At 44.8% G+C, this 23,655-nt stretch overlaps 2 protein-coding genes across 7 annotated transcripts in view; one reads left to right on the plus strand and one right to left on the minus strand.

The window, feature by feature from the left end:
- SEC61G (SEC61 translocon subunit gamma) overlaps positions 1 to 16,081 on the minus strand; it is a 36,724-nt gene extending 20,643 nt beyond the window's left edge. The window contains exon 1 of one of the 2 annotated variants that reach the window (XM_085893488.1): positions 15,924 to 16,080. In XM_085893488.1, coding sequence (XP_085749614.1) covers positions 15,924 to 16,048 — 125 coding nt within the window. In that variant the 5' untranslated portion in view covers positions 16,049 to 16,080. Of the gene's footprint in view, positions 1 to 15,923 lie in introns of both variants that reach the window. The other variant, XM_085893489.1, reaches the window with a different exon arrangement.
- A 217-nt stretch (positions 16,082 to 16,298) lies between these two features.
- Positions 16,299 to 23,655, plus strand: part of LOC147022510 (FAST kinase domain-containing protein 4-like) — a 107,151-nt gene continuing 99,794 nt past the window's right edge. For 2 of the 5 annotated variants that reach the window (XM_085893476.1, XM_085893479.1), the window contains exon 1: positions 16,304 to 16,426. Coding sequence is in view for 1 of the 5 variants with exons in the window: in XM_085893473.1 (XP_085749599.1) it covers positions 16,393 to 16,426 (34 nt within the window). In the remaining 4 variants the exon portion in view is untranslated. Of the gene's footprint in view, positions 16,427 to 23,655 lie in introns of all 5 variants that reach the window. The other 3 variants (XM_085893475.1, XM_085893478.1, XM_085893473.1) reach the window with 2 other exon arrangements.

Consider the following 23,655-nt stretch of genomic DNA (forward strand, 5'->3'; position numbering starts at 1 on the left):
ATTGAAAACAAGTCTGAAGATGACAATGGTTCACGAGCGGTATTTGACGATGTGGATTGTTTCAGAAGTCAAGGATGAGACAATGTGATAATTTTTGACCAAGTTATAAAAATGATCAACATGATGTGGTACGAGTGACAGGTTATTAGCTGCAAAATGTCGAAAACCCGGTTTCGTTGAACATCTTTCAAAATTTGACCTTTGCATAACCTTAAAAAGGTCACAAAACAATGTTGTGGACATTAAAATAAGGAAACAGGATACGTGCTATAGCTTATTGGAGTTAGTTCGTCGAAGAAGGTCGAAAACCCGGTTCGATTCCCACAACTTTGAAAATTTGACCTTTGTGGCCTTTAAAGGTTAAAGGTCAAGGATTATGACCTTTGGTGCAAAACTTCCTCTGGGACATTCCAGGAACAATATAACGTCATATAGGCTATATGGCATTTCACACTCCTCGGATTATCCATACTTTGATGAAATCAGCGTAAAAACAAACTTGAAGGGGGCGCCACGGGCAAGGTGTTCGAGATAGAGCAAAATGGTTTCAAGACTTTAGGTGGGGAATGACCTCAAGATTATGCATAAAAAATATTGTCATCCTCGCTCTCAAAGTTTGGGCGGTCGTATGATTTTTATGTCAAAATTCGCAATTTTCTAAGTTTTTGACCTTGGGACGAAAATGAAAAATCGGACGACAAGTTTTAGATAATTCATTTTGCTATTCAAATACCGAAGAACCCATTCCATTCAGTCAATTCCCTTGGAGAAGATAGATTTTTAATGTGACGACCCCCTAAAAATGGCTATTTTTTTGGGCATGGCTCCACCCACAATGGGCGTAGCACGCCCTCATCCGGGAAAACACAACGAGACATTGATATCGAACACAACCAAGCTTCATCAAGATCGGATTAAAGTCCACGGAGTTATGCTCTGGACAGACAGACAGACAGACATAACAAACAAGCCGGTAGGCGACATGGGTGGTCGCTATATAATTGCATACTAGTCATACCATTTTTGATGGATCGGGCTGAAATTTTTTGACAAAGAGGTTGATTATAGTGCGCATAAAAGCACGGAAGACGATTTTTTATTTTCAATTTATTTTTTTTTTTTTTTAGGATTTTTCAAAAATTTCAAAGTCCCGTTGCTAGGCAACGGTGGCGTCCATAGCAACGGTGCTCAAAAGCACACAACTAGATCCTGGTATGAACCTACCAGTCAAGTTTCATCAAAATTGGTTGACTCCTCTGGCCTCCAGAGCTGTCCATTACATACATACAGACAGACAGATGGAAAACCTGAGAATAACGGTAGTCTCGCGACCACCCAATATAGTGGTCACTGGCTGGCGCTCGTGAACCAATACAAAACTAGAAAATCTTGGTTGGATAAGTGCCCACCTCCTCCCCCTCCTTATAATAGCAATTGTAAATTCGCTCAGGAGTAACCAATCACCTTCAAAATCACACACAAAGTTATTTGGATGGCACCACCAAGACCCTTCCGAGATCAGTCCGTCCCTCCAAATTGGATGACCAAGTAAGGAGGAGACTGATAAGAGAGGCCACCAAGAGACCAATGGCAATTTTGAAAGAGCTACAGGCCTTTGTAGCAAAGACTGGTCACTGTGTGTGTGACAACAATATCCAAAGCACTCCACAAGTCTGGCCTGTATGGCAGGGTGGCAAGAAGGAAACCATTACTCAAACTAGAACGGGCACTCATAGAGCGCATACCTTCGCCGCCACTACTTTTTTTGTTCTTGGTATGAGTGTGGGGAACTGGTTTCATATGAATGGTCTTATGAGACAAACCACATATCTATAATGTCATGACCCCCCTCCCGACTTTTGGGGGCTACGGACTAAACAACAATCAACTCACGTCGTTTTGGCGAGTCTTCACTCGCAAGCTCGGTGAATACAACGTTTCAACAAGAGAAGGTAATCTCGTTTGATGCTGGTTTCATGCAAATCGAATAAGAATTGACTGAGTTATGCCGAAAACCGCATATTTTTCAAGGGCGTGACCCCCCCCCCGACATTTTACCCCAACTAGTGACATGTTATGACGTCATTGTGTCACAAGATTGGGCATTAAATTCTGAACATTTTGGTGCTGGGTTCATGTAAAGCGGACAAAAATTGACTGCGTTATGACAAAAACCGCATATTTTTCAAGGTCGTGACCCCCCTGACCTTTGACCCCTAACCGGTAACAAGAGTATGGGCGTCATTGTGTCATATTGCATATCACAAGATGAGGCGTTGAATTCTGAACATTTTGGCGTTAGTTGCATGCAAATTGAATAAAAATTGACCGTGTTATCGTAAAAAGACGATTTTGACCTTTTTGTGACCTTGACCTTGACCTTTGACCTGAACGATCCCAAAATCTAATCGAATGCTTCCTGGCTAATAACCAATCATCCCACCAAATTTCATGCAGTTCGGTTTAATACTTTGAGTTATACGAATCACAAGATTACAAATAAATAAATAAATAAATAAATAAATAAATAAATACACGCCGACCAAAACATAACCTTTCGCAGAATGCGAAGGTAAAAAGCCCACCTTGAGTCCATTTGAGGTATGCAAAAAATGACTCCAGAGACTATGAAGCCATGTGGAAAAACGTTTTGTGGTCTGATGAAACCAAGATGGAAATTTTTCACCGAAATGCAAAATGTTACTTTTGGCGCATAACCAACACAGCACATAAACCAAAGAACGCCATCCCTACTGTGAGACATGGTGGTGGCAGCATCATGTTAGGGGGATGTTTCTCATCAGAAGGGACTGGAGCACTTGTCAAGACAGAAGGGAAAATGGATGGAGCAAAATGCAGAAAAATCCTGGAGGAAAACCTGCTGGTCTCTGCAAGAAACCTGGAATTGGGACGGATGTTCATCTTTCAGCATGACAACGACCAGAAGCACACAGCCAAAGCTACACTGGAGTGGCTGAGAAACAAAAAGATAAATGTCCTTGAGTGACCCAGTCAGAGCCCAGACCTCAATCCAATCAAAAATCTGTGACATGGCTTGAAGATTGCTGTCCATCAGCGCTCCCCACACAACTTCACTGAGCTTAAACAGTTTTGTTCAGAAGAATGGGCAAATATTGTCCAATCAAGGTGTGCAAATTGTTCAGGTCAGGTCAGGTCAGGTTCGATCTGTGACCTGCACTAACTTGTTCCATGGTCGGGTTGTCGGCGACTAAACCGTCTCCCCCACCAGGTTTTCTGGTGAGGAGGGTGTTTGGATATGGACACCCAGCAGGATTAAAAACAAAACCTGTCAAAGGGCGGAGGAGTTCCTTGTGAGCCAACGGCCATCCATATCTAGTGCCCAACTGTGTCTGCGGACGTCCTCCTGCAGTTGGGTCACTTCTTATTAGGAGGTTGGTGGCAGGATTTGCACTCCGGCCACCGTAAAACCCTTCATTCCGCAAAACGCAAAAAAAATCTGAAAACCCACTCCGTGGGAGTACCTCCTGTGCAGCTTCCCTTCGCAGGGCAGCTCACTGGATGACGGGATTGGGGGAAAGCCTTCGGGACCCCCAATCTTTGATGATAGGAGGGAAACCACGGGGTAACATCCCTGGGTCAGATTGCGGGAGAGTGTGTCGGAGTGGTGCTGAGGTGTCGTCCACCAGACGGCGGTCTCCTTGGGTTAACCTGAGGCGGTCCCTTCGGGTGGGTGCCTGGAATGTCCTCTCCCTAAGAGAGGATGATCACCTGTCTCTGTTATCATCTGAGCTCAAGCGTTTGGACATCGGGATTGCAGCTCTCTCTGAGGTTCGGAGACCGGATTGCGGCGAGATAATGGTGGGTGGTTACACCTACTATTGGTCTGGTCGCTCTGATGGTTACCATACCCAAGGAGTTGCTATAGCTGTGTCCAACAAGCTGACCCCAATGATAATTGAGGTAACACCGGTCAACGAGCGTATTATGAGATTAAGAATTCGTCACTCCTTAGGTGTCATTTCCCTGGTCTCTGTTTATGCTCCGACTGAGGCGAGTGATCTCACCGTGAAGGATGCATTCTACGCCACACTGGAGTCTGTGGTTGATCAGTGCCCCAGACGAGATACACTTCTAGTCTTGGGGGATTTCAATGCATCGACTGGAACTGATAGGGATGGTTATGAGGTGTGTGTTGGTCCCCATGGGTCAGGAGCTATGAACCAGAATAGCACTAAGTTCCTTGACTTTGCAAGAAGTCATGGACTTAGGGTGGCTGGTTCATGGTTTCAGCGCCCACAAGCTCATCGCTGGACTTGGTATTCCAACGCTGGCGGTGTGGCAAAGGAGATTGACCATGTCCTCATTGACGGTCGTTGGAGGATGATCCAGAACTGCAGGGTCTACCGGAGTGCTCAGTTCCTCAATACTGACCACAGGCTTGTTGTAGCAACTCTAAAGCTGCACCTTAAATCCTGGAGAATGGTACCATCCCAGCCTAGGCTGGATGTTGCCAAGCTCAGGGATGAGAGAGTAGCTGAGGAGTTTGCGAACAGGCTGAGTGGACACTTGGGGGGTCTGGGTGCTTTGGGGGGTCCTGAAGAGTTGTGGAGCGCCTTCAAGACCACCGTCCTTGATGTTGCCGGTGGATGCCTTGGAGCTCACCGCAGGGCAAAGAAGAATTTTGTCTCTCAAGGGACACTGGATACCATTGACCAGAGTCGCAGGGCCAGGCTGAATGGCAGAGTTGGGCTGTTCAGGGAGCTGAGGCGTAAAACTGTACGTGCACTGAGGGTGGACAAGGAGGCCTATGTGCGAGGAATCTGTGAGGGGGTAGAGCATCACCTGTGGACAGGTGATTCTCGTCCCGCTTACAGGGGAATTCGCGCATTACGTTCATCCAAGCCCATCCCTCGGAGCACTGCAGTTCGAGCAGAGAGTGGTAGGCTCTTGACAGAGGAGTCTGAAGTGAAGGCCCGCTGGGCCGGTTACTTTGAGCGGTTTTTTTTTTTTTTTTTTTTTTTTTTTTTTTTGTATACCTTGGTCGAGGCTCGTATGAGAGCTAACACACAACTCACAGCAAGGAGGCATGAGACAAGAGGGGTGGGAGTGGAAGGGACAAAACATTGGGGAACAGACACAGGTGAACTGTGGAAGGGAGAGGGATGGGGATGGGACGGGGAACATGGCGAGGAGAAGATGGACATTACAGGGACTTTCAGGAAGGAAAACAGGAGAATTGAAGGAAGTGGGCATGGGTGGATTATCGGGGGTAGAAAAGATCGAGGATTTGGATGGGGGAAGATAAGAGGTGGTGGTGAACAGCTGTTTTGAAAGCCTGGAGGGAAGAATGGGAAAGAATAGAGTGAGGAAGTTTATTCCAAAGGCGGGAAAAAAGAGGAATGAAAGAGTGAAGTTGTACCAGGCTGATCCCCCAGCTGTCGAGTTGGACGTCAAGGGTGTTACAATCCCTGTTGCTGACTCTCGAATCAACTGTGGTCCACCTTCGCTTGTGGAAACACGGGCTGCAGTGAACCAGTTGAAACGGGGCAAAGCTCCAGGGATCTGTGGCATCCATGCCGAACTTCTCAAGGCTGGTGGAAATGCTGCACTCATGTCGTTGCATGCAGTTTTGTGCTCTGCCTGGAACACAGGCATCATCCCAACTGACTGGAAGAGGGGCCTTGTTGTCCCTCTCTGGAAAGGGAAGGGTGATCGCCAAGACTGCAACAACTACCGAGGGGTGACGCTGCTCTCAGTGCCGGGCAAGGTCTTTGTCGGATAATTCTTGATAGGGTTCGCCACCATCTGCTTGAGCACCAGCGTCCAGAGCAGTCAGGCTTTACACCAAAGAGGTCAACGAATGACCGTATCCTTGCACTTCGTGTCCTCACCGAACGCAGACGAGAGTTTCGGCAGGGGCTGCTTGCAGCCTATGTTGATCTCTGTAAAGCGTTCGATTCAGTGAATTGGGATGTCCTCTGGAGGATTCTTGGTCTTCGTGGGGTGCCACCAAAACTGATCGATCTGATGTCTGAACTCTACTCTGGTACTGCGAGTGCTGTGAAGTGTGGTGGTACCATCTCTGACTTATTTCCAGTTGTTACTGGAGTTCGTCAGGGATGTGTACCTGCCCCCACACTTTTCAGCACTTGTATGGACTGGATTTTAGGGAGGATGTCGGAGAGATCAAGTTGCGGTGCATCGTTTGGGAATGTCAAGATCTCGGACCTTGATTTTGCAGATGATGCAGTCATCTTTGCGGAGACTTTAGACATCCTCTTGGGGGCCCTCGAGGTGCTGAATGAGGAGTCGGAGCCGTTGGGATTACGGGTGTCTTGGGTCAAAACTAAGATCCAGGCCTTCGGTGACATCTTGGATGCTGCTGTCCTGTCTGTGTCTGTTTGTGGTGAGGATGTTGAGGTCGTGGAGAGATTCACTTACCTTGGCAGTGATATTCATGTCTCTGCTGGCTGCGAGTCAGAGGTCAATAGACGTCTGGGTCGGGCCTGGGGAGTCATGGATTCACTGGATCATGGGGTGTGGCGCTGCCGGTACCTGCGCGGGAGGACGAAAGTCCGAGTCTTCAGGTCCTTGGTACTTCCAGTCTTGCTCTATGGGTGCGAGACTTGGACTCTGACCAAGGATCTGAGACGGAGACTTAATTCCTTTGGTACCAGGTCTCTTCGGAGAATCCTTGGCTATCGCTGGTCGGATTTTGTGTCCAACGAGCGGTTGCTGAGAGAGACTCGGATGAGATTTGTTACCTGCATAGTCCGTGAGCGTCAGTTGCGGCTGTATGGACATGTGGCTCGTTTTCCTGACGCTGATCCTGCTCATCAGATTTTCTCAGCGAGGGAGTCTCATGAGTGGAGGAGGCCAGTGGGCCGACCACGTTCCTCATGGTTGCAACAGGTTGACCATCATCTCAAGGAGATGGGGATGGGCCTGGCATCTGCCTGGGGGATGGCCAGACGGAGGCCCCTGGAGTACCGGCGGAAAGTGGACGCAGCGACGCGCTGTTCTGGCACATGCTCCCATACCTGACCTAAGGTGTGCAAAATTAATAGAGATCTATCCCAACAGAGTCACAGCTGTAATTGCTGTCAAAGGTGTTTGCACCAAGTGTTAACTCAGGGGGGTGGACACTTATCCAACCAAGGTATTCTCGTTACCTTCGCATTCTGCGAAAGGTTATGTTTTGGTCGGCGTGTATTTATTTTGTATTTGAATTAATTTCCTGAAATTTGTAGAATTTGTTTTTCATTTGGAAGTTGCAGTTTACGGTGTAAATAAAGGTGGAAAAAAAATCTGTCTTAATGCAATTTAATTCCAGGCTCTAAGGTGATGAAAGGTGAAAATTTTCAAAAGGGGGTGGAGACTTTCTATATCTTTAGACCACTTGAGACTCCAAAGACCCTTTCGAACCCTCAGACTCCTTAAAACCCCCAGATCCTTTAGACACTAAGATCCTCTGGAACCTTGAGACAATCAAGACCCTTTATACCGTTAGAACTTTTAGAACTCCGAAGACCCTCAAGACTCCTTTCTCCCCTTTTAATACACGTTAGACCCCTTTGACCTTGAGACCATTTTTACACCCCTTTTGACCCTATTTTGATCTTAACAACTTGACCATTTAGTTTTAGACCATTCATTTGCAACCAATGGCCTATCATTTAGTACATGCTTCCATTAATTTGCCATACACAATAAGTCCTGGCAAGGGTCTGCAATCTTTTATTGCTCTTTCTAGTTCACCATGGTTTTGGAGGGAATGCCAAACAGGCTAATTCAATAAACTGAACAGAAGAGCTGGAAAAGGGCAAGACAGAAGAACAAGTGCAGAACCGTTGGAACCAATTCGCCAACAAAGTAGGTTCTTCCCCTCCCCTCTTTAAAAAAAGGCAAGGCTCATGGAAGAGTAAGGTAGAACTGAGAGTGGAACAAACACCAAGGAAATGAATGAAGAGGAGGAGTATACTGACATGAGCAAATAAGATGGTTGCATTGTGAAAGGTTAATGGGGGTAATAAAGATCATAGGTCAAAATTGGAGATGAAATAGTTGTGTATTCATTGTTGAAGTCCTGCAGGGAAGACCAAGACAGAACAGCCTCTGGAATATGATTCCCTAGATGAGAGAAGTGAGGAATAAGAGAGGAGGTGTGCAGTCATCTTTGATTTGGGATGAACCAGAAGAGGGTTACTGTAAGAATGCATATATCCTGGAGTTGCTGAGGAGAGTCAGAAGACAGAGAGCAAGAGCAAAACTGAAGAGGTGGTTAAAAAAAAAAGACAGACAGACAGACAGAAAACACAGAAACAGAGAAGTTTTCTGGAGTTTCCTGTGCATGTGCCCATGCATTCATGAGCCCATGCATCACGAGAATTCTGGGGCGGATTACGTCATTGAGAAAGTCACGTTTTCTCAGAGTTGCCTCAGCGCCGGTGAGTCTGGCACTTCATTTCGATATATTGGCAGGGTCTGCAAGCATCCATCTCACTTCAGGACTGGTCTCCTATATCTCCTGCCCCTGATATTTACTCAGCCTTGGAATTTTTTCCACAGACACCAGCTCTCTCTTATGCACAGATCAATCCCATCTCATCTTAAGATATCCCACCCTTCTTCCCACCCATGGCACACTGAACCCAGTTGAGGCAGTTGCCCTGAAACAACTTGCCTTCTCTTCTTGGAATTCTTATCTGACTGAAGGCAATCTCAGTGCATTCCAGAAAGTCCACAGCAACTGTGTGTCCACTCTCAAGATAGCCAGAAAAAAACATCTGTCCAACCTCAAGAATGAACTTTGAAACTTGTCTCCCTCCTCTAAAACCTTGTGATGCGTTGTTAAGTCTCTCTCTCTCTGGGGTATGCTTCCCTTCCCTCACTTCAAATGGAACCACAGCCATCTCTGCTTGGGAGAAGGCTGAAGGAGAAGGCTCAATCTGTGTTTGCTTCCATTTATTACACCCCCAACCCTTCTCTCTCTGTACACACCCTTCCCATTCACACCCAACTGCTCCTGGACTCTGCTTCTTTTGCATTTGAGAAGGTGGCGAAGGTTCTGGCAACCATCGATTCTCATTCTGCAACTGGACCGCATGGCATTGGCTCGTATGTCCTAAAATCTGTTCTGTTGCTCTTGCACATTCTCTTTCTGTTCTATTCACCCTATTATTTTTCCAGAGGTCATCTTCTATCTGCTTGGAAATCAGATCACTGCATCTCATTAAAAACAGGTGCAAAAACCATCCCCCTTTACAACAGACATATCAACTTCCAATCATCAGCAAGGTCATGGAATCCATCACCGCAGTTCATATGGAATCTTTTAATTTCTCCATTGACCTCATCAAAGATCATCAATTCGATTTCAGACCAGGTCACTCCACTTTGGAAATGCTGCTTCACCTCACCGAACAGTGGATGGAGGCCTCAATGTCAGACATGAGATCAGATATACAGTATCTCAAGCTTTCAATAGACTGGCACCCACCTTGCTCTCCAAACAATCTGCCAGTATCATCTAGTGCCAATTGCACTCTTAGGTTACAGACTTCCTCTGCTCTCTTAAACAATGTGTGACTTAACGGCATCCTTTAATCTCCTCTCCCTGTTCAGGCTGGAGTGCTCGCAAAGCAGTGTTCCAGGCCCAGTCCTATTCCTCATCCTAATCTTCATCAACGATCTCTCTGACTCGAGAAAAAAACCCTTATCTATTTCTGACGGCTCCAACCTCTGCCATAACATCAATCATCCTTCAGACAGGAAGGCTGCAGCCTCTTCCCTCTCTTCAGACCTTGACAATATCACAAGTTAGTCAAGTACTTGGAATATGTTTTTCAGCCCAGACATCTCTATCTGCCTCAAGCTGTCTCTCAATGGACTGTGTGGCGAACCCTCCAATCCACTAAATCTCAACAATGCTCTTGAGGAAGTTGAGTTTGACATTCAAATTCCTGGGTCTCACTATAGTGGGGCAGATAACAGCAATTTTTGAGAGGAATCGTGCAAATGATGATACAAGCATTAAATTTGGCACATTTGTTCTCCAGGGGATTCTAATCAAATCTGCCTGATTGGCCATTTGAAAATGCAAGATGGCGGCCATTTTTCAAGATGGCCGCCAAGTTAGCCTCCCGAAGTTGACTTTTTGCTTAGAAATATTTGGAGTTGTCCGATTTGCATGATCTAGGTGTGGATTCCTATATTCCTATGTTAACCCTTACAGCTTTCGCTAGATGAATCGCTTCTCCGTACTTGAATGCTTGTGTGAGGATTGAGCCTCCATCATTCTCAAAAGCCAGCAGAACATCTCGTCCTTGGCGATGAGCTTGCAGCTTGGGGATGTGAAAAAGCAGCTGGTCCTTAAGTCGAGTAGGATGAACATCAGGCGATTCAACACCAAGCTGCTCCAGCCTCTGCTTGTAAGGCATGGTCATATCAGCAAGCCTGAAAATGGGTGGATCTGTACTATCACTGGCAGTTTTCATCTCACTAATGGGGGTGACCAGTTCGGAGAAAGCAATTGGATATGCTTCCTTCCAGTGCTCCTGTGCTTTCTCTTGCTCCTGTGCCTTCAGGTAGTCTCATTCTCGGTTATACAGTGCCACCAAGCAGGCAGGGTGATATTTCAGTTCTTGTGCTACGACATCTCCTACACTCAGTTTGGCAAGGAGTTTTCTATCATTGAGTGTTTTTGCACATTTGTTTATTCTCTTATTCAATTTCATTGTCATTGCTTCTCTAAGCTCACCCCTTGGGTTTCGCAAAGAAAACATTCTTGTGTTTTAGCTTCTTGGACCTTTCGTGGGATCATACTTCTACTGCCCTCATCACTAGCACCTGCACGTATTGATCTTTTTTCAGCTCTGTGTTGTTAAATAGAAGCCTGCAACTCTCATGATATCGTGCCTCGTTTTGTCTCAAGGTTTTCTCTATCCCACCACCTTCGTCAAGTCTTGCAGGGTCTAGCTTGATTGGTAGTGCATCGAGTAAGTGAAACAGAGGAATATTCCTTGCCAAGTTCATATACCCATCATCTCCTCTTTTGGCAGGATTGGCCTGGGGGGACTTTAGATCTTCTTTCTTAACCTCCTGACATAGGCAACACTTGGTCCAGACAGTGTTCCATGATTTACCAGTCGAACTCGCGTCGATGGCCAGTATGACGTTCAGGGTCGAAGGTTTATCCTTTTACCACCCTGTACATGTATAATGGACACTTTCCTGTATGGGATACAACTAGGTTTATGCATCTGCCCTACACCTAGTCCAATCGTTCATCCAGTGTCATAAGTCCCGTGTGATCTGTACACCATCCAGACAACTAAAACCCCGTTATCCTTGGCTCGGCTCTCCCGCGCTGGCACGTCCTGTCGATTCAGGTGCGGCTGCCTAACTGATCCGGGGTTGATTAGGCAACATTTGGGACACTAGTAAGTTGTTGCAGAATGATGCCAACATACAATTCCTACTTAGCTGACACTGAACCCCATGCTGAGTTTCACAGCAGTGATGTCGCCAATGTGCCTTGGTAGTGCCTGACAATCACTCCTTCAAGAAATTCTTACTTGGCGATGAACTCGATATGTCGATTAAATGACTGGTAAGTGGCCTGGATTCAATCAGCACATCTATTTCATCAACTTCGTGCACTTCGAAAATTTGGAGCTAGATGTACTCCATCACACGCAGAGACCTTCTGTGTGCTACCCTCATCTAGTTTAGCCCGTGAGCCAACGCGGTTTACCAGGGTGTGGCCGATGCCGTGCACTAGCAACTTCTTGGAGCCATAGATGAGAGTTGGGCCAGTGATGAGGACCAGTGCCAGTAGTCCATCCAAGGGATGTGGCTGACTGCTGAAACAAAGGTACTACCTCTAACACTACACCCCTACACCCCATGCATAAGTAGCTACTACTACATTCATGTTAAGTCATGCAAACGTAGAAAATCATAAACAAATGTGCAAAATCAGAAAAAGTGTGTCAGGGGGCTTTAAAAACAGGAAAATCCACTCCAGCAGGCTTGAAAACATTGGAGTCCACACTTTGATCATGCAAATTGGACAACTACAAATACTTCTAAGCAAAAAGTCAACTTTGGGAGGCTAACATGGTGGCCATCTTGAAAAATGGCCGCCATTTTGGATTTAAAATGGCCAATCGGGCAGATTTGATCAGAAAGCCCTGCAGAACAGAAATGCCAAATTTGATGCTTGTATCATAATTTGCACGATTTTTCTACTATCAGTTACAATCTTTCTTGGGTAAACCACATTTCAAACTTGCATCCTCCGTCGTACAAAGTCCTTCCTTGGCACACCTGACCTATCCACCTACAAGTTCTTCATCCACAGCTTGATGGAGTACTGCTCTCCTCTCTTGGTGAGCATCCCTGTCTCACACCTTGCTCAGCATGACGCTGTGGAAAACAAGGCCTTCAAGATCATTGGAATCTCCCATGATGAAGCTGAGTCTTTGGGATGATGAAGCTGAGACTGGAATGATGAAGCTGAGACTGGGATGATGAAGCTGAGACTTTGGGATGATGAAGCTGAGTCGATGGGATTATGACTTCCCCATCGCAAATCTGCCATTTTACACTCCACATCTTCACATCAGCTGTTCACCACTATCTCAGATCATCCCCAATCCAAAACCATGATATTTTCTACCCTTGTTAACCCCTCCATCCCCAAGCCCATCTCCTTCCAAATTTCCAGTTTTTCCTTCCTGAGAGTTTGCTTCTGCAAACATTTTTTCCACCTTGTGCATCCACCCCGATCCCTCATTCCTCCCCTTCACATAATTTATCCAAATCTCTCTTCATTTTATCCTTCAGCCTTGCTGTTGGTGTTCTCACTCTGTCTCTCTGAAAACTAGAGTTCAAATAACACAACACCCTGTTCAGTGTTCAAGTGAATACATCAATTGTAATAAAATAATGATTTAAAGATTGTTTAAAAAAAAAATCCAGAAGTTTAGTGCAGTGTTCATGGGTTATAAACCACCCTGTAGAACATGTGCAAGTACTGCTAAACTAGAGGTTCTTGGAAGTGATTAGAAGTTGATGTGTGTTTTACAGTGTTCAAGTATATAATTCAATTGAAATAAAATAAAGATTGTAAAACCGAAAAAAAAATCAGATAAATAAATGAATTCTGGGTTTTACCACTGTTGACGCAGTGTCTATTACATCAATGATTCGTGGCTGTTGTTTGTGTCCATTATAACGCCCTTAAAAACAGTAAGTTTCCTGTTTGGCAGTCAAAAAAATATTGAAAATCATTCCAGACAGGCAGATAGGATTATAAAATATTATCTCGCTCTTCTCTGGGCATGTGAGATCGAGACAAATTCAGAGCCAACGTACATTAAAACGAGGAAGTTGCCTTCTTATTTATGTTCCGATTTGTGTTTCAAATGTAACATTCAATTGAAATAAGTTGTTCCTTGATCATAAACTGATCAGATGGACGGACATGAACCAATTGGTTAACCCTGCTTTTCGCTTCGCGTGCGTGGGGTAACAACAACATCCACAATGCATGTACTACACAGCAACCAAAATACAGACACCATAAGAGAAACCACATCCAGAATTGAAATTCCAGAAAAGGTCATATCATCATGAAAAGGACGGCGCACCGTCCGTCCATCCATCTCAGATTTTGACTTCTCTGTCCAAACCGCTGCACCTATCTGGCTGAAATTTGGAGTCAATGTTCCTCTCCTGACTGGTAACAGGGATCGCAAAGCTCGTCCCGGTCATGTGACTTTAAGAATCTCAAAATGGCGGACTTGGTAAATTTTTGGGAAAATTGTGTAAATTCCATCAAAAATATTCTTCTCCACACCCACCAGTCAGAATGCGACCAAATTTGGGTTACAACATTAGGCCAAGGCCCAGATAAGCTACAGGTCTAGTGGTAATTTTTTTTAGATCCTCTTGGAGGATCTCTAAGTCTTACTCACATTGTTGTTCTTCATCTTCTTCTTGTGGACTTTTTTGTTTCACAGCCTACAGTTTTCATTGAAACTTCCTGAAACTTGGCATATATATGTAAAAATACCCTGCGCGGACAGTAACCATCTCCGATTTTGGAAATTCTTCCTAGAAAAAAAGTTGACGTCATAATATCGCCACTAATGGAAATCGCCTCCACCATTATCTCCGAAACTGGGCAAGCTGTTTGAATTTTGTTTGCAGGAATCAAGCCGGGCATTAGCACAGATAATTTATAGCAAACCTGATACATCACAATGACGTCATATTCGTTTTTATGACGTCATCATTAGAGGATGAGGATCTTAGCTAATTTGAGCTTGTTTATGTACAATATCCTTCACAGACCGTTTGTGCTCCCAAAGTAGTTTCTTGGCAAAGGTTCTACTTGGTGGCTTGCCACTGCTTTGCCAGCATTATTTGTCCATGCATGATTTCTCTTAAATGCGAAGCATCAGGGAAGGAAGCAGCACGTATCATTTTAAAAGTCTTTGGTACGACTGGATCGGTGATCTCCCAGACCCAAAGTGGACTTTATCACCATCACACCTCCGAGTCTGGTCCTCATATGGTTAGGAGGCCATCAACATGGCAAAATAGGACCATGATGCACCCCCCCCCACCACAATCGATATGTCAATTAACATCTCACAAATTACAACTACCCCTATTTCTATGGACCTTGAGACCCCCGCCCCCCCACCCCCATCTCTCTCCACAACTTTACCTTCGCCCTCCCAATTTGCCCTGCACAACAGCTCATCCTAAACCTATCTTACTGAATGGGGATGTAGTTCTGCATTTACCTTTTGGAAATACAAGGAACTAACGCAAGAGGAAATCAGTCGACCCATCATATGCACACAAGCCAATATCCCCATATCCCTCTATCTCCAACTACCCACCATCAACACAAGCCAACATTCCTCTATCTCCAACTACCCACCATCAACACAAGCCAATATCCCTCTATGTCCAACTACCCACCATCCACACAAGCCAATATCCCTCTATATCCAACTACCCCCCATCCACACAAGCCAATATCCCTCTATCTCCAACTACCCACCATCCACACAAGCCAACATCCCTCTATCTCTAACTACGCACCTTCCACACAAGCCAATATCCCTCTATCTCCAACTACCCAATATCCCTCTATATACAACTACCCCCCATCCACACAAGCCAATATCCCTCTATCTCCAACTACCCCCCATCCACACAAGCCAATATCCCTCTATCTCCAACTACCCCCCATCCACACAAGCCAATATCCCTCTTTCTCCAACTACCCACCATCCACACAAGCCAATATCCGTCTATCTGCAACTAACCACCATCCAAACAAGCCAATATCCCTCTATCTCCAACTACCCACCATCCACACAAGCCAATATCCCTCTATCCCCAACTACCCCCCATCCCTCTATCCCCAACTACCTCCCCCATCCCTCTATCCCCAACTACCCCCACACACCCCTATCCCCAACTACCCCCACACACCCCTATCCCCAACTACCCCCACACACCCCTATCCCCAACTACCCCCTATCCCTCTATCTCCTGTGTCCCCCGTGCTATGAGCCCCTTCCTTTGGAATGGTTTAATCCAAGTCTCCCTCCGCCGATTCCACTTGATCCCTCCCGGGATCAGCGACCTCTTCTCCGCGCAATCTCCTCAGTGACCAATTGGACACATTTCACCATTTCACGGTTTTCCCAAAACACACAAACAATGACACATTCAACGTGCACAAATCCCTTCACTCGGCGGTTTGAAACAAAACCATTTCGAGTCGCATCAATTAGAAGATGGACAAAAATAACCACTGAAGGAGTTCAAAACTCATTCATCAATCAAAATAATCATTCGACACAAACAAGTCTTAATTACGAGGGTGTGTGGTAAGTCGGGTGATGTTTTACCTTCCAGTGCGCGTCTGACGGACAAATCCGATGAAACAATCAAACACCACAGAACCCCGGCTCAACCAACCGCTCTGCGCACGCGCGAAAGAGGTGTCTCGTGGCAATACGTCATATCCTGTCATTTTGTACTTTTCGCTTTAATTCTGGAATGGGATCGAGCCGATGTATGTTCTCGAGGAATATACATATTGTCTATGTAAGTATGTATATGTATATGTTAATATATGTATTTGTATATGTATATATATATGTATATGTATGTGTATATATATATATATATATATACTTATACTTACATACTTACATGTACATTGTACATATGCATATACATACGCTTCCTCAGTTCATCAAGATCAAAGCTGACCAATGGGCGTGCGACCCGGAATAGAGAGCTGACCAATGGGCGTGCGACCCGGAATAGAGAGCTGACCAATGGGCGTGCGACCCGGAAGAGAGAAGCTGACTAATGGGAGTACGACCCTGGAAGTTGCTGGTTTATGGTGAGTTAAGTGCGTATGTCCCACGACATTAGGTTAGTTGTGTAGCTCGCTCATGGTAGATTTCGTTGTTATTTTGTGTTGAAATTGGATTTCAGAACATTGCATGTGCTTTGCTTTTGTAAATGGAGTGTTTCAAACGTGTTCTGACGGTCAAACACTGGACATCAAAGCCCTGCCTATTCGCCTTGTTTGTGCATAATATGGCCATCTATTGTTCGTGTTTTATTGAAGGGAAAACATGCGATGCGATGCGACGCGATGAATGTGTGATTTCCTCTTTCCGAGTGTTTTGTTTTTGTTTTGTTTTGTTTTGTTTTGTTTTGTTTTGTTTTCCCTTGAAAGTGTCCACGAACAAGCCGGTTGTTAAACACACAAATGGGTTCTTTATTTGAAGCACATTCGCCATTGAACTCCGTGGTATAGTTAATAGTTGTTAATATTGCTACGTCTGAGGGGGGGGGTATGCATTCAAAGGATAATTAGTATGTTTAATTAGGTATGCCATGCTGTTAGAGTTTACCAGGATCTCATTGTAATAAGTAGCAATTCAGTGGTGATAAGTTGTCTAGTAAATGTCCATTTCTTTAAGGGGGAAATGATAATTGTCACGTAATTAGATAGGGAGACGGGTTAGGGTAAGTGTTTATGCGTATTCCCTTTTAGTATTCCCTGTATGCATGCCGTGACGTAAGAGGGCAGTGCTGCGGATGGCTCCGCCCCGTGATCACGATTGGCGGAAGGCGACGGCAGAGGGCCAATAAAAGGGCTCGATTGGAAGTGACGAGGACTCGAGTATAAAAAGGTTCTGTTCGGGAAAAGAAGTGGAAGAGGAGTCATAAAAAGAAACCGTCTTGTCGAGGCTGTTGGTCGTGGAGCGTGCTCTCTTGTTGCGCTGGTTCGTTCCTCGATTTGTCGTGTCTCGTGGCCTTGCTGTGCCTCGTGCCTCACCTCGGTTGGCTCTGGAGTTCTGCTGGCTCGAGTACGGGACCGAACGGCGGGCGGACCTGCCTCCCTCTCCTGCTCGCATCTTGGCGCCAGAACTGGCTCCCTGGCGGCTGTGAGCGGACTTGGGCCTACACCAGGAGGTCGACACCACCAGGAACAGCACCACGGTGTCTCCTGCCCCTGACGAGCGCAACGCCAGCTCGTCCGGCGCCAATCCAGGGACTGTTGCGTCGACACCACGGGCCAGCCTGACCACCAGGACCAGCTACGTTGTGTGTGTGTGTGTGTGTGTGTGTGTGTGTGTGTGTGTGTGTGTGTGTGTGTGTGTGTGTGTGTGTGTGTGTGTGTGTGTGTGTGTGTGTGTGTGTGTGTGTGTGTGTACCTGGCGCCTTAGAGGGTTTGAGATTTGTATATCCATTGGAATTGTTTGTGTTTTCCCCCACGCCCAAACCCACACCACCTTTAATCGAATCGCCCACGGATCCCTCCTCTTGCCGAGTCTTCTTATCGTTCCTGTGAGAAAAATAAACCTTATTTACTCAGTGAAAAGCGACTCGTGCCACCTTCCTCGTCCCGTTTGCTGTGGAGCGATTAAAACCGCCGTCTTTGGGTTATAAAAAATAAACCGCCTCCATCGTTTCGGCTCATTCTACGTTGGCGGGACTGTTCAAGTCCAGTGGACGTCACAATATGGAAGAGGCAAAGCCAAGAAGCGAACGGAGAATTCTTCTTGCATTCGATGCTGCAATTTCCGGTTACTTCGGCCTGGATTTGGGATCAGCGATCATATAATGTAAATCACGATGAAAAATTATTTTTTGATGATGTGGGAGATATCTTTATTATAAAATTAGGTGGACTTAAAACTGCAAGAGTATTTACTCTCTAGTTTTGTTAAATTTTTAGTCATAAAGGTTTGATTGGGTATACTATAGACCAAATTAATTATTTGTGCATTTCTATAACCGTGATAACACGACTGCATATTACCTCAACATTACCTTCACAACAACAACTACACCACCGAGAACAGGATCTCATCTGAAAAAATAAATATTACCTTCACAACAACAACTACACCGCCGAGAACAGGATCTCATCTGAAAATATTAATATTACCTCAACATTACCTTCACAACAACAACGACACCACCGAGAACAGGATCTCATCTGAAAAAATAAATATTACCTTCACAACAACAACTACACCGCCGAGAACAGGATCTCATCTGAAAATATTAATATTACCTCAACATTACCTTCACAACAACAACTACACCGCCGAGAACAGGATTTCATCTGAAAAAATAAATATTACCTCAACATTACCTTCACAACAAGAACTACACCGCCGAGAACAGGATCTTATCTGAAAAAATTAATATTACCTTCACAACAACAATTACACCACTAGAACAGGATCTCATCTGAAAAAATTAATATTACATCAACATTACCTTCACAACAACAACTACACCACCGAGAACAGGATCTCATCTAAAAAATGAATATGACCTCAACATTACCTTCACAACAACAACTACACCGCCGAGAACAGGATCTCATCTGAAAAAATAAATATTACCTCAACATTACCTTCACAACAAGAACTACACCGCCGAGAACAGGATCTTATCTGAAAAAATTAATATTACCTTCACAACAACAATTACACCACTAGAACAGGATCTCATCTGAAAAAATTAATATTACATCAACATTACCTTCACAACAACAACTACACCACTGAGAACAGGATCTCATCTAAAAAATGAATATGACCTCAACATTACCTTCACAACAACAACTACACTGCCGAGAACAGGATCTCATCTGAAAAAATTAATATTACCTCAACATTACCTTCACAACAAGAACTACACCGCCGAGAACAGGATCTCATCGAAAAAAACTTAATATTATCTCAACATTTTTTTTTTTTTTTTGTATACCTTGTCGAGGCTCGTATGAGAGCGAACACACAACTCACAGCAAGGGGGCATGAGACGAGGGGCGGGAGTGGAAGGGACAAAACAGTGGGAACAGACACATTAGGTGAACTGTGGAAGGGAGAGGGATGGGGATGGGACGGGGAACATGGCGAAGAGAAGATGGACATTTCAGGGACTTTCAGGAAGGAAAGCAGGGGAATTGAAGGAAGTGGGCTTGGGTGGATTATCCGGGGTAGAAAAGATCGAGGATTTGGATGGGGGAAGATAAGAGGTGGTGGTGAACAGCTGTTTTGAAAGCCTGGAGGGAAGAATGGGAAAGAATAGAGTGAGGAAGTTTATTCCAAAGGTGGGAAAAAAAGAGGAATGAAAGAGTGAAGATGAGCAGTGATTCGTGATTTTGGTAGTTTTACCAGAAGGGGGTTGTTGGCGGACCTTGAGCACCCTGTGGAAATGTGGTGGGGACAAATCGCAGAGAGAGCAGGGGGGCAAGGCTGGAGAGGAGTCGGTAGAAGACAGAAAGACCACCGACCAACCTGCGGTGATTGAGTGAGAGGCCCAAAGACTCAGCCTCATTGCGCGAGATGCCGATGATCTTAAATGCCCTGGTTTTGACAGCGTGAAGCCGAGAAAGGTGGGAGGCAGGAGCACCAGCCCAGAGGGGAGAGCAGTACTCCATCAGGCTCCGGACAAAAGCTTTGTAAGTGGTCAGGAGCTCAAGAGGGCCGATGAAGGACTTTGCACGACGGAGGATTCCCAGTCGGCGACTGGCTTTTGAGGCGAGGTTGGAAATGTGACTTTCCCAGTAAAGGTCATGGCAGATAGTGAGAAGCTTGAAAGAAAAGACTTCTTCCAGAGGATTGTTGAGAAAGTGGATGGGGGGGGGGTTTCTAAACGGTCCTTTCGAAGAGACATAGTGAGAGTGTGAGATTTGTCCGGATTGAAAGACATGTTCCACGTGTTGGACCAGTTTGTGATTTTATCCAGATCTGCAGTGAGCGAAGAAGCTGCTGCTTGCCGGTCTGAGGGATGACAGATGGTACGGCAGAGGGTGGAGTCATTGGCAAAGAGAAATAGAGGATTTTCCAGAGAGTCGGAGAGATCATTGATGAAACCAGAAAAAGAACAGGGCGCAGAATGCTATCTTGAGGAACTCCAGCCTGCACAGGAAGAGGGGATGAAAGAACTCCATTTAGGGCCACACGTTGACTGCGACAGGAGAGGAAGTCTGCGAGCCATGAGTGGAGATGGCCTTGAATACCATGGGAAGAGAGTTTGGTGAGTAGTGCAGGGTGCCAGACTGTGTCAAAAGCACGTGATATGTCCAGGGATACGGCTCAGATTTCCTGTCTGGCATTAAGGACCTCCATCCATTGATGGGAGAGCAGAAGCAGCATATCCAGGGTAGAGTGACCTGGTCTGAAACCAAATTGATAATTTGAAATCAAGCCATTGGAGAAAAGGAAGGATTTCATGTCTGAAGCGATGATGGATTCCATAACCTTGCTGATTGGGAGAAGGCTGATTGGTCTGCAGTTACAGGGATCTGTTTTTGCACCTTTTTATGCAGGGCAGTGATGTTAGCAGATTTCCAAGCAGATGGCAGATGACCTTGGGCAAATGAGAGGGTGAATAGAACAGAGAGAGGGTGAGCAAGAGCAGAAGAGCAGGCTTTGAGGACACGTAGTCTGATGCCGTCTGGACCGGTTGCAGAATCTGACTTGAGGTTTGAAAGCAAGCTCTCCACCTTGTCAGGAGAAAAGGATACAGAGTCCAGGGATAGTTGGGTGCGACTGGGTAAAGTGGGTAGAGAAAGTGATGGGTTGAGGATACAAGATTTAGCTGCAAACATCGAGTTTAAACATTCATCTTTATCACGTGTGGTATCACCAGTGCGACCATTTGAGGTAAGGGAGGGGATGGAGGGGGAACATACACCAGAAACAGATTTGATTAAACGCCACCAGGATTTTGAGGAGGGAGAGAGGTTTGAGAGTTCAGACTTGAGATGAGAAAGATGTTTTCTGGCTCTCCTGAGGGTAGACACACACTTGTTCCGAGCTTTGTGGAAGGAACTGAGATTGCCCTCAGTTGGGTTTGCTTTCCATGAGGCAAAGGCAAGTTGTTTCAGGACAACTGCCTCGCCACAAGCTTCAGTAAACCAAGGGCGGGAGGAAGGGTAAGACAACTGAACACGAGAGGGGATAAATCTGTGCATGAGGGAGAGCAAGTTTCTTTGAAAGAATTCCCAGGATGAGTTGATGTTTGAGAAAGTAGTGATAGGAGACCAGTCTGTAAGTTTGATGGCTGCTTGGAGACCCTGCCAATCAGCTTGAGTGAAATGCCAGACTCGACGGTGGTGAGGTGGTTCTCTGATAACAGCTAGAGAGATGTCGACTTTGACAAGGACGTGGTCAGAAGAACCGATTGGAGCGAAGGAAGAGCAGCAGATATTGTCAGGGAAATTTGTCAAAATCAGATCCAGAAGAGATGGAGTACCATTGTTTGAGATCCAGGTCGGGAAGTTGACCGATTGAGTCAGTCCTAATGAGTCGCAGAAAGCTTTTGCTGAGGTATCGCAGAAAGCATAAGAGGAAGAGAGAGTTTGGATGAGAAGATTACCTTCACAACAACTACACCGCCGAGAACAGGATCTCATCTAAAAAAAATAAAGATTACCTCAACATTACCTTCACAACAACAACTACACCACCAAGAACAGGATCTCATCTGAAAAAAAATTAATATTACCTCAACATTACCTTCACAACGACAACTACACCGCCTAGAACAGGATCTCATCTGAAAAAATAAATATTACCTCAACATTACCTTCACAACGACAACTACACCGCCAAGAACAGGATCTCATCTGAAAAAAATTTAATATTACCTCAACATTACCTTCACAACACCAACTACACCGCCGAGAACAGGATCTCATCTGAAAAATAAATATTACCTCAACATTATACCTCAACATTACCTTCACAATGACAACTACACCGCCTAGAACAGGATCTCATCTGAAAAAATAAATATTACCTCAACATTATACCTCAACATTACCTTCACAACGACAACTACACCGCCTAGAACAGGATCTCATCTGAAAAAATAAATATTACCTCAACATTATACCTCTGCATTACTTTAACAACTACACTGCCGAGAACAGGATCTCATCTGAAAAAATAAATTATACCTCAACACCGCCTAGAACATGATCTCATCTAAAAAAAAAAAATATATTACCTCAACATTACCTTCACAACAACAACTACACCGCCGAGAACAGGATCTCATCTGAAAAAATAAATATTACCTCAACATTATACCTCTGCATTACTTTAACAACAACTGCACTGCCTAGAACAGGATCTCATCTAAAAAAATAAATATTACCTCAACATTATACCTCAACATTACCTTCACAACGACAACTACACCGCCGAGAACAGGATCTTATCTAAAAAAATAAATATTACCTCAACATTATACCTCAACATTACCTTCACAACGACAACTACACCGCCGAGAACAGGATCTCATCTAAAAAAATAAATATTACCTCAACATTATATCCCTGCATTCCTTTAACAACAACTACACTGCCTAGAACAGGATCTCATCTAAAAAAAATAAATATTACCTTAACATTATACCTCTGCATTACTTTAACAACAACTACACTGCCTAGAACAGGATCTCATCTAAAAAAATTAATATTACCTCAACATTACCTTCACAACAACAACTACACCGCCAAGAACACTGCAGGATCTCATCTGAAAAAAATAATATTACCTCAACATTATACCTCACCATTACCTTCACAACAACAACTACACCGCCTAGAACAGGATCTCATCTGAAAAAATAAATATTACCTCAACATTATACCTCACCATTACCTTCACAATGCCAACTACACTGCCTAGAACAGGATCTCATCTGAAAAAATAGATATTACCTCAACATTACCTTCACAACAACTACACCACCGAGAACAAGATCTCATCTGAGAAAATAAATATTACCTCAACATTACCTTCACAACAACAACTACACCACCTGGAATAGGATCTCATCTAAAAATAATATATTCCCTCAACATTATGCCTCACCATTACCTTCACAACTCCAACTACACCGCCTAGAACAGGATCTCATCTAAAAAATTAATACCAGAAGCGAACGTAGAATTTTTCTTACATTCGCTTCTGACTTTACCTATAACTTGTTCACAACTGTATACGCAATTTCCGGTTACTTCGGCCTGGATTCGGGATCAGCGATCAAATAACGTAAATCATGATTAAAAAATATTTTTTG

The sequence above is a fragment of the Eptatretus burgeri genome, chromosome 8, assembly GCF_056783735.1.
Source record: "Eptatretus burgeri isolate ZD-2024b chromosome 8, Ebu_testis_v1, whole genome shotgun sequence".
NCBI lineage: Eukaryota > Metazoa > Chordata > Myxini > Myxiniformes > Myxinidae > Eptatretus > Eptatretus burgeri.